This window comes from Crocodylus porosus, unplaced genomic scaffold (assembly GCF_001723895.1).
Source record: "Crocodylus porosus isolate Cpor-Errol unplaced genomic scaffold, CroPor_comp1, whole genome shotgun sequence".
NCBI classification, from domain to species: Eukaryota; Metazoa; Chordata; order Crocodylia; family Crocodylidae; genus Crocodylus; species Crocodylus porosus.
In genome coordinates, this window is record NW_017728947.1 from 54,973,945 (window position 1) to 54,990,832 (window position 16,888).

The window sequence follows — 16,888 nt, forward strand, 5'->3', positions numbered from 1 at the left end:
AACAAGATGGCACATAATGATTAAACAACATACAATTTGAAAGTTGCTGCTACTATTGAAAGACTCCACAACACCCTTGCACATTTTAAATATGTTTAAAAATAGGTCATAAAGGATTTTAGGCAAGTGAAATAGAGCAGGGTGTTCCCCTGCTTTAACTTTTTATTCAGTTTGAAGCTCCAGGCTGAGCTGACTGATCTCTACACCTAGGTAAATAATTATAATACTAAACACTTAAATAGGATTTGCATCTTAGAGATAGGACAGCGCCAAGAGCATAGTTCCAGAGACTAACTACCACACTGTTTAAGAAGTCCGGATTTGCTATTCCAGTTCAACCTGGTCACACAGAAGTAGCACTGACCCTTTTCAATTGAAAGCCTCCATTTCAGTTCAAAACTGCTCAAAGGCCCAGGAAGTCTGGGTTCTGTACTGAGGGACAGACCCATTTCTAGCCTTCCTGTCTACAAGTCAAACATTCCAAAATGGTTTCCAAAACATTTTATTAAAACTGGCTGGACTTTACTATGGTACATAAACACCACAAAGTCTACTATGTGACTTGCCCAAGGTTACCAAATAGATCAGTGTAAGTTTGATTCTAATGCTTATTAATGATCTTTCCTTAATTAAAACAGGGGAAGGGAGGACTATTTTTGATAGTTTTATAGTTTGGCAACCTTTTTGTTTCATATTATGATTTGATCAAGCATAACCCAGAATTATGGCGACAGTAAAAAAAAAAAAAATCAGTAATCTTAAAACGTATTTAGAGTCAAGTAATTTAAACAATGGTCAACACCTTTCTCAGGCTGCAGGCCAGAATGACCCAGCTCAAGTCAGATTTACTCAGCGAGGTGCTAGGACCCAGCCACCACCATTTCTTCCAGCACTGGGACAGAGAAAGCTCTGGAGGCTACAACTTCTTCCCACAGCAGCAAGGGAAGAACAACTACAGAAGTTCCCTGCTTGCAAAGCAGGCTGGATCTGACCCCACAAGCTATATATTCCCAATCCTTGACTTAAAACATCAGACAAACTAAGCTTCAGATCTCCTCTCCTATTTTATTTTCATTCCATTTCCAGCCTTAGGAAAACCCAGTGAGAGGTTTTCAATGGTATTCCTTTGCCATTATATAAGACCTGGTATATAAGGATCACAACACTAGGACTGGCTAGACAATAAGAACATGACTGGGAAAAGCTGAGATCAGGAGTCTGGAGGGGTGAAAATAGAATGTGCTGGTCAAGGAGACAGGTGTGAGAAGCTTGAGAGAGCAAGATTAGCTAAGTGCAGAAAACAGGAGTGATCTGAGAAGGAATAAAGTAGGGAAGAAACAGGACTGGGGCAGGGGACACAGCAAAAATAGTCCTGTGTGGAAAAAAAATGGGCAATTTTTTTGATCCTACTAGAGAAAACCCCTCTCCTCCTGAATCTGGAATGGAGTCCAAGAATTGTGAAAGCTCTACTTGTTCTGCTGTCAAGTATATCTCTGTGACACCCCTAGAAAATGGGCACCTCATCCCTCTCTAGTGCTGGCCACATAGATAACAACCTATTACTGTTTTTAGTTATTTCATTAATGCAGAGGTTTATGTTTCAGTTTGCTTCTTTTTTTAACCTTAAAAATTATATTTTAAAACAGTATTAAGTTTGCAAGGTTTGGCACTAAAAAGTTAAAAGATGCTAGAATTAAGGTTGCCTGTGACTGCATTGATGCATTACGATGATGCTAGTTCTTTATGACTGTGCATTTAAAGATGTATTATTTCCACAATATCCCTGCCTTCTTTTGTGCAAAAAACACCACTTGCTTAATGATCAGTTATTAAATATGTTTAAAGCTGGCTATTCATACATGTCACAGTTGTGAAGTGAAGCATATTATTGCCTGTGGGACCTCTACTTTATGTGCTGCAACATTTGGAACACAGAGAATGAGTCAGGGGAAGATCACAGCTGACCTCGTGCTTTTAGACAGCTGAATGACACCTTTGTGAATTAAAATATATCCCTGCCTCTGCCTCCAGAGATTTGATATGATGCTGAACAGGCCACTTAGGACAGAATCCTACTGCACTTTAAATACCCAAGTGGAACTTACCCAGCCACATAACTCCCTTTTTGGTACTTAAAACACAGTTTACAGTCCTACTCCATAGCTGTCTGGATGCAAACGCATCCATTTAACTACTCAGAATGCACATTGTACTGCATTGTGACCAAGCTCTTTACGCGCATACTTGGGTGACTAAGTCCCCAAAAGGTAGGCAAGTAAAAACCTATGACTAGTGGGTGTTAGACACTGAACCACTGCACTGTGTATTTAATAGTTATCGAATAAAAATGGATAGAAAGCACTAAGAGGTTTCTGCCCCACTAGGGACCCCTCCATTTTAAGGCACATCCACCTCAGGGTCCAAAAGCTTGTTCTCGTTGTCCTGGCACAGCATGGCATGGCACATCTCTCCCTCCCTCTCCTGTCTCTCCACCAAAGAAGGGAAGCAGAAAAGCAGGGAGAGAAGCTTAAAACTTGCATCTCTCACTATCTGGGCAAGTGCCTTAAGAACTCAACTAGTGGGCTAAAACACGGGAGGGTCCTTCTCATAGCCCCCCTCCAACCTGCTAGGCATGGGGCTTTGCCCAGCTACATTTTGGAATTTGCCCTCACAAAGGTAGAACACATGAAGCTGGATACTCAGCCAGCCACCATGCAGCCTGCTAGCACAGTCAGTAGCTGTGGGGATGTTTGAAAAGCCACATTGTAGAACAGGAGTGTAAAGATTGTGTTCACATCAGAAAGCAGCAGTTATACCACTGGGTATATGTCACTCAAATGGCTATGTAACTGAACTGCCACTGGAACATATAAAGCACAGTATATTCTGTCCTTTGTGATCACCTTTGAAAAGTTTAATTGTATTTCTCATTTTCCAGGTGACTATGACTTGCCACTGAGTGCTGAATACTCAGTTACTACTCAAGTCATCAGTAGCTGCGCTTTGAACATATACAGCATTATGGAAGTACCACATACGCTGGTGATTCGGAACTTGCATACCCCATTTTGGGTACCCAAAATTAACAGATATTTTTGACCTCTCTCTTTCGGTACCCCAGTTCTTTATAGAATGTAGACAGTACACGTTCATATCACAGGACTGTTGTGAAAATAAACTCATTAGAATTTGCAAAGCCCTCTGTTACTATAGTAATGACTGCCACAGAAAACCCAGGAAGAAATTAACAGGTCTGCCTTCAGAGCAGGTGTTGTATACCGTGCTGTAAACACAGCCTGGAGCCACTCGTTGAGGAATGAGGAAAAAACAAAATGTTGAATAACTGCTCATGAAGTAAGCATGGTCCTTTCTGTAAACTGAAATAGACAGGTATCCTATAGGGAAAAAACACATACATGCTCCTGTAATTTATACAACTACATCATAAAGCTTGCATTCAAGAGGCCAAATTTAGCTTGCCCAGGCTATCTCAGAATCTCACATTTCCTAATTTTTGACTGCTTGACTTTGCACCCTGGATCACAAGGCTTATAGCAGAGGTGCAGTTTCCCCATTGTGGCTCAGTAGATATATCCTTCCAGGAAGAACATAAATTCAGTGCCCCTGCCACAGAAAGCCCATGAAACTTGGGTGGTGCATGAATTCTTCCCCTGTAGAAAACTATACCTCCTGGCCAGCTTTGAAACCAGCCTGTTCCACGCTTGCACTATATACTCCATTGAATTGAGTTTATAGTTGGTCTTTGGTTACTTCTTTCATGAGGAATGAAAATAGTAAGAACTGGCATATTAATGGTGGGTTTCTTCCATGCCAGTCACGTTGCTGTGTGATGGAAGACAAGAGGAAAGATTCTATCCCTAATTTGATGTCCAGAATCTACTGGTGCAACACAGTCCATGAAAAGCAACTACTGTATCTCAATAGCCTTCTCCATTAGTACGGATCAGTTAAATGTAGAAGCAATATCTAATAACCAGAGTGATTAAAATTACTAGAAAGGTACTAAATGGGTAGACAGCCTCAAAAAGCCTTCCCTCTACTTTTCCGATTGCTCTTAGCAAGGTGAAGGAATGAAGAAAAACTTCTTCTCTTTAAGGGTTCTTGTTTTTCCCAAAAATATGTTGTTATAATGAATCTGTTATACTTCCCTGCCTGGACTGTGAATTTGTTAGCGGAGACACCGTCTCCAACAAGAACACCCTGATAATAAATTAAAGTAAAAATCTGCATTGTGTGAGTTCCACCAAGTCACAGACTGATAAGATGCTGCATTTAATCTCTGCCCTTTTCTCTATGATCATATATGAGAGAGATGGGATAGAGGGTAGCCTTACCAATATACTATGCAGAGGCAAGATTACTTCCCTACTTTAACCCGATAATCTACTGCACCTTTAATTTGGTTACCTTAAAACACATTTTTTAGATTGTGGCAACTTGACCAATCCAACTTCTATTATGTTCTCTGCAAATTGTACTTCATGTATATTTGGAAGCTTTTCTTTGTTTATGTTAACTATTGCTACTCTGCTATATATCTTCTCCTCATGAGACCACTGTAAGAAAATGTATGTTTCCTTAGAAAAACCTGCAAATCCACAGATTCCATAAGCAACCAACTGTCCGTGGACCCTTTCTTCTTAAGTAATGAAGCCAAATCCATTCAACACCCTTTGTAATTCACTTAAAAAATAAAAGACAAAGCTTTGCACTTGCACAAAGCCTTTTGTCAAACAATTCCAAAGTGCTTCACAAATACTAAAGCTCACAAAATCCCTTCAGGTAGTTTCCTGAGAGAATCATCAAAGGATATGCTGAATGACTGGAAGTTAAGTGACTCGCTCAAGGCTTGAGAGTAGTTCCTGAATGTTCTGGTCTTATCACAACCCTCCTTTTAACAACATATACAGCACAGCACTAATTCTCAAGAACAATCTTCAGTCCTCCTTGGAAACTGATTCTGGCCCATGAAAAAAGAAATCTTCTCAGAGGTTTGGGATCTTTAAAAAAAAAAAAAAAAAAAATCTGACTCCTTTCTAAATATGGCTACCTCTCCTGAGTATGCAGCTTTCCTCCTCACTGTCCAGATACAACAGATATTACAAACAGGCTTTAACTACATGATGACAGTATTCAGCAGAAGATACAAATGGTATGAATACATCCAATCTTTCCATGACCTATAGAAGTTGCTAGATCTGCTCCTCCCCTTTTGACTTGGCTGGCTCTTTAACTAGCAAAGATAAGAGAAAACTAAACAGCTCAAATGATTAATAATGGTACAAAGGGCCTTTTAACCATTACGTCTCCACTTCTTGAATAAACATAGGCTAATACAATCGATGGATATTTAGCAGCCTACCTCAACTGAACAGTTGGGTCTTAATTCAGTTCATACTAGTCAAGAGTCCACACTAGTAATAAATGGCCACAAGTGGAACCAATTAGCACTGCTACTGGTTTTGTCACAGTACAGAGGTCACCATTTGAGTGTACCATGAGAAAACTGAACTTCTCATCAAGGGATGGCTCTCACCTGGGAAGATGCATTAAGGAGGCAACATGGGAAAACTTGTGCTGCTGCGGCTCACATCATAGTTGGTCTGTGAATCGAGAAAGGACTTCAGGGTACAGGGATGTCATTATGAATCCAACACCTCTTTCAAAAGCAGGAAATTCACATAACTTTAAAAAGCCATTAGGAGCCTTACTCATGTTGGCTTCCCCTCCCAGCTCAGTTTAAAAATAAAAATTCTCTTCTAGTGTGTTAGCTTATGTAATCTGCTCCTGAGCTGACATGGTTCATACTTTCAGCCTGCAGTTATGAAACGCATGCCTATTTTAAGGTATTTTATGAAGGATGGAAAAATGGAGAGCGAGAGAGAGAGCAAGAGACACTGAGAGAGAGTGAGAGGACCAGCCAAACCACACAAACTTCAGGTTAGATAGCAACTACTGTCCCTCCAAACTTCTGGGTTACTATCACTGACAGCAAGAACCTAATACTCCTTTCTCTTGGCTGTCTGTCACCTGTTCTCATGATGACAGTTACAGAAAATCTGGACTTACAACATTACAATTATAAATGTACCGTATAGATCAAATTCTTATAACCAGCAAATCGCAGTCCCTTTTTAATATAACAAGAGGCTGTATATCTTATCAAGTTGCCTACTGACTGCAAATTACTTTAATTAGATCCGGTCCCAGCATGAAAGGTCTAAGCTGGCCTATCATAGAATAGTAGGGCTAGAAGGGACCTGTAAGATCAAGTCCGGTTCCCTGCCATGGACAGGAAGTAGTTGGGCTCAAAGAAGCTCATCAAGGTACTTGCCCAGCCTCCTCTTGAACACCTCCAAGGATGGTGACTGCACCACCTCTGCTAGGAGTATGTTCCAGATTCTAGATACCCTAATGGAAAAGAAGTTTTTCCTCATGTCCAGCCTAACTTTTTCTTCAACTAGCTTATGCCCACTGTGCCCTCGTCCTCCCAAAGGGTGGCCTTCTGAAGAGTTGCTTCCCCAGACCTTGCTGTTTGCCCCTGACATACTTGTAGGCGGAAATCAACTCACCTCTCAGTCTTCTCTTACTCAGACCGAACAAACCCAGTTCCCGGAGTCTCTTGCCATAGAACCCATCCTCCAAGCCCCAGATCATACAGGTGGTCTTTCTCTGTACCCTTTTGAGCTTATCCACAGTCTTCTTAAGTGCGGTGCCCAGAACTGGACATAGTACTCCAGCTGTGGCCTCACCAATGCTGAACAGAGGGGGAAGAGCACCTCTCTGGATCGATTAGCAGTGCATTGGCTGATGTGCACCAGAATTCTATTTGCTTTGCTGGCGACATTCATCACACTGATGGCTCATATGCATCCTCTGTCAACTGTCACCCCCAGGTCCCTTTCAGATGTCAGCCAGTGGACCACCACTCATCATATAGTTATAATGAAGGTTCTTCCTACCCTACCCTACCTGTTTTAACTGATGTCCACAAGCTCTTGTTTTGTTTCCTTTGCTCTACAGCTATGAATGGCCCAAATGGTTTCACCACGGAAGTTAGTTATACTGGGAACTGCTCTCTGATGATACAAGAAATGGGAATGGAAAACAGTAATCCCATTCTGAAGGTATGGGAAAGCATGGTTTTTAATAGTTCGTTATTTTAAGAACCACTGGAAAATGAACCTAATCAAAATGAATTAATCAAAATGCAGTGTTGCAGTTGAAGTATGAAAATTTGTGTAGAGGTACACAGATATATCAGTTACATATCGGATCAGCACTGATAAAAGGAAAATTAACATTGTTGGCTATGGCCTTTTTTTGGCCAGTATAGCCAACAATGTCCCAGCTAGGGCGTGAATGGGACCTGGAGCCAGGGTGGAAAGCAGGGCAGAGCTGTGGATGGCTCAACCTGGGGGCTTCCCGCCACTGTGCGCTCCCCTGGGAGAGGCATGGAGGACATGTGCCCCCCAAGATTTGTGTGCAGGGTGGATGCAAGCTGTACACTATGGGTTTGGGGTCAGGCACAGCACCCACCTCTTCCTGGTGAGGGGCTGGGCTGTGCTGGGGCTGTGCTTGGAGCAGGTGGGAGTGGGGTGCGCTCAGCTGTGTGGGGTGGCTGGGCAGGCAGCAGCAGCACTGGGAGGGACGGTTATGGTGAATTTTGGGGTAGCTATAGTCCCTCCTAGCACTGCCCCTGCTCAGGGCTCTCCACTCTGCTGCCTTTTCCTCAGGAGCCCTGTGCCAGCTGTGCACTCCCTGTCCACCCTGCAGCAGTAAGGGCAGCCAGTTGTGGCCCCCGCTGCTGGGTGGGCAGTGGGTGCATGGCCAGCATGGGGCTCCCAGGACAAAGGCATCAGAGTGGAGAGCCCCAACCCCACAGCAGGCAGCCCAATCCACCCTCACCCTGTTCAGCTCCTCTCCAGTTAAAAGCATCCTGGTGCTTCAAAATGGTGGTGGTGGTAGTGCTTGATGTAAAGCTTGAGTTTTAGTTCAAGCACCCCAGCTGCCAAGTTTAAACACTGGGACAGTGATGCCCTGGGCAAGCCACCCATGGCTCCATCCTGCTCCCTGACTCAGCCCTGGGTTTCATTCACTGCCCTGACTGGGCAGCACCCCCAGCTCCACTCCCTCCCTCACCATGGAGGCCTCAATGTGCCCCCCATTCCTTTTCCCCCACCATGTCCCCTCCCCTTCACAGAGTCACCTCTCCACAGTGCCTGGCTGCATTCCTGTAAATAGGTTATCAGATTGGTATCAGTCAAAATGGTTGGTTAATAATCAGGTATCGGTATCAGGCAAGAAAATCTTTATCAGTGTACCCCCAAATTTATGCAAACTGTTTAAACTACTTTACATAGCCAGACTCATGATTTGGAATCATAGAACAAGGGGTCTGGAAAAGACGTGAGGACATCATCATCTGTTCAACCTCCCACTCAAGGCAAGAGCATCCCTGTCTAAAGCACTTACCTAATTCAGTTAAAAACCTCCAATGATGGAATTCCACAACCCCTGCTCCAGCAATTAGCAACCCTCACAATTAGAAAGTTCTTCCCAATACCTAATCAAAATTCTCCTTGTTTTCATTTTAAACCTATTGCTTTTTGTCCTGTTTCCCATAAACATATAGAGTAGATAAGGCCATCATCTTTCTATAGAAGCTTGGGTCAGCTTGGGCAAGAAGGACTATACAACAACAGCCCACACTTTTAGGGAACAGATTAGAAAGGCTAAGGTGGCAACTGAATTTAAACTAGCTACAGAAATCAGTGACAATAAGAAGTTCTTCTTTAGGTATGTAGGGAAGAGAAGGAAAACAAATGGAAACGTGGGGCCATTGTTTAACAACTGAGGACAGCTGGTTACTGACACTCAGGAGAAAACTAAGCTCCTGAATGACACGTTGCTTCAGTATTTCACCGGACTAAGGGGAAAATCATACTAGATAAGGTTCAGAATGAGCATGGTGGGCATGACAGCCTTCCTACCATTGACATTGAGCTAGTGCGTGATCAGTTAGAAAAGTTAGACATTTAAAAGTCAGCAGGACCGGATGAGCTTCATGCGAAAGTGCTGAAGGAGCTGGCTAAAGTCATCCCGGGCCCTCTGGCAAAAAACTCTTCCAAAACTCGTGGCACTTGGGGGAAGTCCCTGAAGACTGGAAGAGGGCCAATATTGTACCCATCTTCACGAAGGGGAGGAGACAGGACCCGGGGGCAACTACAGGACAATTAGCCTAACTTCTATCCCAGGGAAAATCCTGGAAAAATTAATCAGGGAGTCTGTGTGTGATGAACTTGCAGAAGGTAGGATTCTGAATGACAGCCAGCATGGCTTTGCTGTGGGCAGGTCTTGTCTTACCAATCTCATCTCCTTCTACAACTCACCACCTGGATAAGAGAGAGGATGTCGACACTGTATACCCAGACTTCCAAAAGGCCTTTGATCTGGTATCCCATGATGTTCTCATGGGAAAATTGGCAGACTATGGGCTTAACTACTCCACAGTTAGGTGGGAGGAAGCTGGCTGCGGGGTAGGACCCAGAGAATTCTAATGAATGGATCTGTGTCATCCTAGCAAGTAGCGGCCAATGGTGTCCCTCAGGGTCCATGCTTGGTCCAGTGCTTTTCAACATCTTTATCAATGGATTTGGATGTAGGGACAAAGAGCTCACTGGCCAAGTTTGCGGACAACACCAAGTTATGGGGGAACTGTGGTCACGCTTAGAAATAGGCTGCAGATATAGGTGAACCTACACAGGCTGGCAGGTTGGGCAGATTAGAACCAGATGAAGTTCTACACTGAGAAGTATAAAGTGCTCCATAAGAGGACGAATAATCCCCAACATACTTACAGGCTCAGTTGCACCAACCTGACTAGCACTGAAAAGGGACCTAGGGGTAATAAAAGACCATAGAACGAACATGAGCCATCAGTGCGATGCTGTAGCCAGCAGGGTTAACAATACTCTGCCATGCATCAACTGATGCATGGCAAGCAAAACCAAGGAAGTGATTCTTCCGCTCTACTTAGCATTAGTGAGACTGCAGCTGGAGTTCTGCATCCAGTTCTGGGCGATGCACTTCAATTTGTTGGGGTCTCTCCGAATCCCAGCCCTACCTTCCAACATATCTATTACTCCCCACAGCTTGGCATCATCTGCAAACTTTCTGAGGGTGCACTCCACCCCATCCTCCAGGTTCCTAATGAAAATGTTGAAAAAATCTGGCCCCAGGACTGACCCAAGGCACTCCGCTTGTTCCTTGCTGCCAAGTAGACAGAGTGATTGATTACTTTGAGCTCAACAATCCAGCCAGTTTTCTATCCACTTTGCAGTCCATTCATCCAACCTGGACTTGCTCAGCTTGCTTGCAATGTTGTGGGAGACAATATAAAAAGACTTGCTGAAGTCAAGGTATATCATGTCCCCTGCCCTCCCTACATCCACAGAACCAGTCATCTTGTCATAGAAGGCAATAAGTTGGTCAGGCATGACTTGCCCTCAGTGAATCCATACTGATTGTTCCTAATCACCTTCTTCTCCAAGTGCTCAGAAATGTACTCCTTGAGGACCTGGCTCCAAGATTTTTCCAGGGACTGAGATGAAGCTGACTGATCTCTAGTTCCCTAGTTCCTTCTTCTTCCCTTTCTTAAAGATGGGCACTATATTTGCTCTTTTCCAATTACTGGGTCCTCTTCTGACCATGAGTTCTCAAAGATAACGGACAGCAGCTCTGAAAGTGCATCAACCAGGCCCCTCAGGTGCATCACATCCGACCCCATGGACTTGTACATGTCCAGCTACTCCAAATAATCCCTAACCTGTTCCTTCACCACTGTTGGCTGCTCACCTCCTCCCCAAACTGTGCTGCCAGGTGAAGTAGTCTCGCTGCTGAGCTGACCTGTGAAGACTGAGGTAAAAAAGGCATTTAGTACTCCTGTCACTAGGCTGTCTCCCCATTCAGTAAGGGAGCCACACTTTCCTTGATCTTCCTCTTGTTGCTGACATACTTGTAGAACCCTTCTTGTTACCCTTCACATCCTTTGCCAGCTGCAACTCCAATTGCGCTTTGGCTTCTTAGTTTCATCAGATTTCTAGGCCTGCAATCATTTTTGTTGCTTACCACCAGACTCAGATATTTCCATATCTTCCTTGGTAGTGTGCACCCAAGCTGGACACAGTACTCTAAGTAAGGCTTCACCAGTGCTGAATGGGGTAGAAGAATGACTCCCCAGGATTTGCATGTGACACTCCTATTAATACTACTCAGTATGCTATTGACTTTTTTGCTGCAATACTACACTGTTGATTCATATTCATTATAACATTCAGGCCTTTTTCTGCAGTACTGCAATCTAATCTTTTGTTCTCCAATTTGTATGTGTGCATTTGATTGTTACATCCTAACATCAGTACTCTGCATTCCTTATGACTGAATTTCAGATTATTTACTTCAGGCCATTTCTCCAATTTATCAATGTCATTTTGAATCCTAATCCTGTCTTCCTAAGTGTCTGCTATCCCACCCAGCTTGGTGTCATCAACAAATTGACTAAGTCGATATTGAAGTTCCATCCTCCAACTCAGCAGCTGGAGATGTTTTCCAGTGGCAAGCAGGAATGACTCAACTTGGGCCAAACCAAGTCAGGCCTAGAACCCAGCCACTGCCAAAAAAAACTGCTTCTCCCTGCTTCCTAGCTGTAGTGTGGGCAAACCCCCCGCCGCTCCAAGTCACTAATGAAAATATTGAATAGTAACCACCTTATTTTCACATAACCACAAAACCTAGCTAGCAGGACAGCAGCTGACCAGGCTTCCTATGCACATGTACTTACCTGTCAGCACATCTCAGCTCTGGGCTGGGGACATATCTAGAGTACAGACAATTCTTGGCCTCTACTCTGAGTTTGCCAATTGATGTTAAGTGAAGTGGAAGTGTGTGATACGAAAGCTAGAACAGACCAACTGAGTTTAGCTTGTGTAGCAGCTAGCAAACTTCCATAAGAGGGAACAACTTTAAATCCCCACTTAAACAGGGGAGAAGGGAGGAGTTAAAGCTCATGAGTGTGTCCTGCACCATCTGATGCCCCCGTCCCCATCCATCCCTAGTAACTACTACTATTACACCTTCAAGAAGGAAGCTTACTTGCTGAAAGGTTAGTTTGATAAATGCATTTATGACTTTTGATATGCTTACATAAATAGGGTCTTCTCTCTGCACAAGCAGCATCTCTCTGCACACTGCTTTAAGAACATTTCCAACAAGCCAGAGCTGCATTATAATGTAGATGCTTCACCAAACCCAGAATATTCCATTAAAACAATTGGGAATTAATTGAACTTTCACCAACTCTGACAGGTTCCCCACAGAAAGCTACCCTGCTTCTTAGATAACTCAAAGCTTCTAAGGTCTGCAGCTGCAGGCCAGCCCTGCCTACCCCACCGGGCTTCATGCGTCTGTGTAGAGCCAAGAGCCTGAAAAATCTTGATTCTATCAGGGCCTCCAGTCCCAACCTCAATTCCTAACCCCAACCAGAGTTCCCACACTTTAGGTCCTGCAACACAGAGACTTCATACTCTCAGAGTCTCCAAGCTCCTGGATCTGTATGAAGCAGCTTGGAAATCATTAAAAACTCAAGTCATGCCAGAATTCTTGGACCTTCCACACTCTTAATCACAGCCAGGAATCTGGAAATGTGGGGAACCCCAAGGCTCCCAAACTATCCAAAACCTAGTTCCTGGCTCCCCAACAGAACATTAAATTCAATTTACCGCTGCAGGATTCCAGAAACATACTTCATTTCAGAAACACAATGTGCTGGCATTTCCAAAGAGACTCTCTGGGGATTCATTTAATGAGAAGTTTCAAAAGATCAGAAGTTTCCCCAAAACTGGAAATCCCAAATTCTGGATGGCTCTACTCCCAAATTCCAGCTGACTCTACTCCCAAATCCCCTTCAGGCAAACTTTATCTTCTATGCCCCACCCTACTCTAAAGCAGCTGCTATGTAACAAATAGCATGCACAACACCCACATCCATCTCCAAATATGCTTTATTTTACTCAACCATTTCTCCAAAGTCTTCACATTAACATACACATATATTCATTTCAGTACCCTTAAATCTAGACTCTTCAGAACATTACTAATTCTGCTATGGGAGCAACTAGTGGGGGAAAAGAAATGCTGTGATTCTTTACAACAGCCAGCCTACATAATAACATAAAGTATATTATTTATGCCAGTTTCTTACGAACTTACTGGTTCACAATCATTTGCCAACAAGCAGTGGAAAGCTGGGTGTCGGGATTCTTGGCTTTGAAATCAGCCATGATAGGCATCACAGCTACAAATTATGAAGACTGTATTTAAATCATCTGCAGACATTAGCAAGTATGCACTTTATCCCTAGAGCTGAAGGACATCAGAACATAGGCAGGAGTGGACTCACACCTCTAGATGCACCAGGGAGGCACAGCAGCACACTGTATTCGCACAGGTCAAACCAGAGATTCTCAATCTTTTTCAGATTCAAGGCACCCCTGAGAAAATGCCAGCTCTTAGCTTTCCTTACTTTTGACTACATAAAAATAATACAGCAATTCTTCTCTTGCAAAGGCCTCAGAAAGAGCATAGCAGGTCAGAATGGTTTTGATACTATGGATTCCTATTTGACACCTCTGGATTTATCTTCTGAATCACATGAAGGTGTTTGCACACTTAACAATACTAACACTGAATGGCAGCCTGTATCACCCTTAAGAGGATCTGGTGGCACCCTGGCTGAAAATCACTGGGTTAGAGACATGTAAAATTTGTGCCATTTTGCCTAAAATGCAGTATAACCAAATTACTGAGGCTTGTGTCTGTCATAGTAGAGCCCTGGATTCTATTCCCAACTCTGTTTAGCTTGTCCAAGTTGATATTTAGCTGCAAACTGAGTCAAAGAGCTTGGTTTAGAACTCTATATTTGAAACTCACTACAACTTTTCCTACATTGCAGGGTCTTTTCACATGCAGGACATCATCCTCATTAACAATGTGTGGCATTTTACCAGTTAAAGGGAAATTCAAATCAGGGCAGATCAAGAAGTTATGCGGCACTTAGCAGCTCTGCAAAAAAATATATTAAAAAAAGAAAAGAAAAAACCCTGACCTTTTAATACTTTGAAAGCCCCAATTCCCCATACATGTAAAGGGATGTAACAGTCTTTCAGTCCCATCATGGTTCACAATATTTAAGATGGCTGCTTTCTTTTTGTTTGTAAACCACATTTTTCACTGACTAATGACTCTTTTTTAAGAGTTTTTAAATGATTTACTTTTATTTGTAACTAGAAAAAAAAATGCTTCTTCTGAACCCTATCCAGCTTTACGTAGTGCTGAATAACTGAATATGATTTAGAAATGAGTAGTACAATTTACATACATTAATGTAGCACGTTTTAAATATATGCAAGTCAAACCAGAGGGCTCTGACTAATTAATCAGGACTTCATAAAGGCACCCATTGAAGGCAATGAGAGTTTTGCCCTTGCCAAGACCAGGTCCTCATAATATTCAACATGGTTCTTGGCTTAAGGAATAGTTTTCCTTCAGACCATTCTCACTGATGATGAGACAGCCTCAGGCCAGCATGGGTGGCAGTTGCTTATTTGTATTGATGAAGGGTTACTAATAATGAATTACTGCTCTCTATTAATTATATGTACAGGTCAGGGTTCACTTCAACAGCTCTCAACCATGTTGTTCAAAACTATCAGAATTCATCATCGCACCCACTCACCCCCTACACTAGCAGTAGAGAATGAGCTGAAAGACCTAATAGGTCTTTTCCATCTTTAATTTCAATTATTCTGTTACTCACTATCAAAGCCCCATACGTCAAAGGTCACAATTTCTTATAAAATGCTTTAGAATCATGCACTAATAATAGTTTACCCTTCTACAAGAAAGTCCATCTAAGGATCATAAAAGATTGCATAAATATTAGTTATCAGCCTTGCAAAACCCTTAAAGGAGTGGTATCACCCTCTCTGTTTTACATATTGAGACAGTGAGGCACAGAAAAGCAGAGTGATTTTCCAAAGGCTGTGCCACAAGGCCATGGGAATGGAACCAAAGGTGCATGGCCTGACCACTCTAACTTGCTTCCTCTATCACAGGGTTTTCAACCTTTTTTGGATCACTGTACCCCCGGCAGCCAGGCGCGGTGCAGGGGGTGACGGGTAGCGCATGGCTGCATGTGGAGCAGCGCCAGCTGCTGCATGCAAGCTTTCCCTGCCTCCCTGCGTCTGGTGGCAGCACAGCAGCGTGGGATGGTGCATGACAGTGCTCCATCCCCACCTGTCCATGCGTACCCCCTAGGGCCTTCTCATGTACCCCAGGGGTACCCGTACCCCTGGTTGACATCCTCTGCTCTATCATCATAACAATTATACAACTGTCCAAAGAGAAGATCCGCCAGGGCAATTACCTATGCCAACACACTGCTTCTCGTTCTTTAATCTCTTACTTCAAAATATATATTGCATTCCCTAAAAACAATTAGGTGCCACTGGCCCAGCAGTCGCAAGCAACCCTACAACAACAAATCATTTACTAAGGAAGCATATTTGAGTTACTGTTTAGAATAACTCACTGGGAGCCTTGCAAGTTCAATTTATATTAAATATTACGGAAAAAAAAACAACCACACAACTAATTGCATGCCTTTAAAGCTTCATTTTACAGGCGCAAGCAGCTGCCAGATTACTTAAGGGATTTACTGGGAAGAACGTGTTGCTGCCAAAGTGGACAAAAGCATACATGCTTATCATTCCAAGTTCCTCCCAAGCTCCTGTGTCAAGTTTACAGCAAGAAATAGTTGAAGAACTGACAACCAGAAACTCAGAGGGGGAGAAATAACTATTGGTAAATGCCTAGAAAAAAAACTGTGGTGGTTCTATTCCCCTTCCCTCCCCTCCTCCTGCCCCCCAAGATGTAATGTGAAAGGCTAAAAAGTGCCTGTGGAAAAAAGTGAAAAAAAAAAAAATACTAGGAGCTCAAGTGCAAATGTGTAGCTACAAAAGAAACAGAGGGGCAGCACTTAGGTGGATTTCCACACACTCATCTTCCCAGAAATGTTCTAATGCTCAGTAAGTACTTTCTTATATCCAGTGGGGTTGGAGCATTGTAACCAGGATGGTTCAGGGGACAGACCAGAAGCAGGGTTTTCCCCAAAAAACCTCTACTCTTGCTTATACCCTGAAACAGCAGCCTACGCACCACACAAATACTGCTCGTCACAGTGGATTTTTCACAGTGCCTGGGAGACTGGGAAAAGGGGAACCAGGAGTTTCTTTGCAGTGAGGTCACAGAAACCTATCTGGAAGTGCCAGGTTGGTGAGCGGTCAGTGACCCTGGGTACAGGCTGAGGGCAGAGCTTGGCGCATGGATGTCTCCACGTCAGCACCAGCACAGCTCGGACGGGTGCAGAGGAGCGAGGGGGAGACAGGGCAGGGGTGTAGAGCCAGGTCCCCGGCGACTGGGAGCCCCTCTGGTTTTTAACCGAGGTCCCAGCTGAAGCAACCCTGTGGCTGGCCCAAGAGGCATGGGAGCCAAGGCCCCGCCAGATGCCCAGCAGGCAGTGGAGTACGGCGAGGCCCCCCGCACCCCAGTGCCACCGCCCCGCTGACCTGGTTGGTGTCCTCGCCGTGCTCCAGGTGCACGATGCCCTGGCTCCTGCCCTCCGTGTCGCTCAGCAGGTCGTCCTCGGAGTCCTCGAGCAGCGAGGAGGAGCCGGTGGAGGAGAGCGAGGAGGTGGAAAGGCGGCGGCCCTGCAGGCGATGCGGCGAGCTGTCAGTGCGCAGCCAGCCGC

At 44.0% G+C, this 16,888-nt stretch overlaps 1 protein-coding gene across 1 annotated transcript in view; it reads right to left on the reverse strand.

Annotated features, from left to right (window-relative positions):
• ITPKA (inositol-trisphosphate 3-kinase A) overlaps window positions 1–16,883 on the reverse strand; it is a gene marked incomplete at its 5' end in the record, with an annotated part of 56,368 nt that extends 39,485 nt beyond the window's left edge. The window contains one exon of the mRNA XM_019551045.1: window positions 16,707–16,883. Coding sequence (XP_019406590.1) covers window positions 16,707–16,883 — 177 coding nt within the window. The remainder of the gene's footprint in view (window positions 1–16,706) is intronic.
• Window positions 16,884–16,888: the final 5 nt, after the last annotated feature.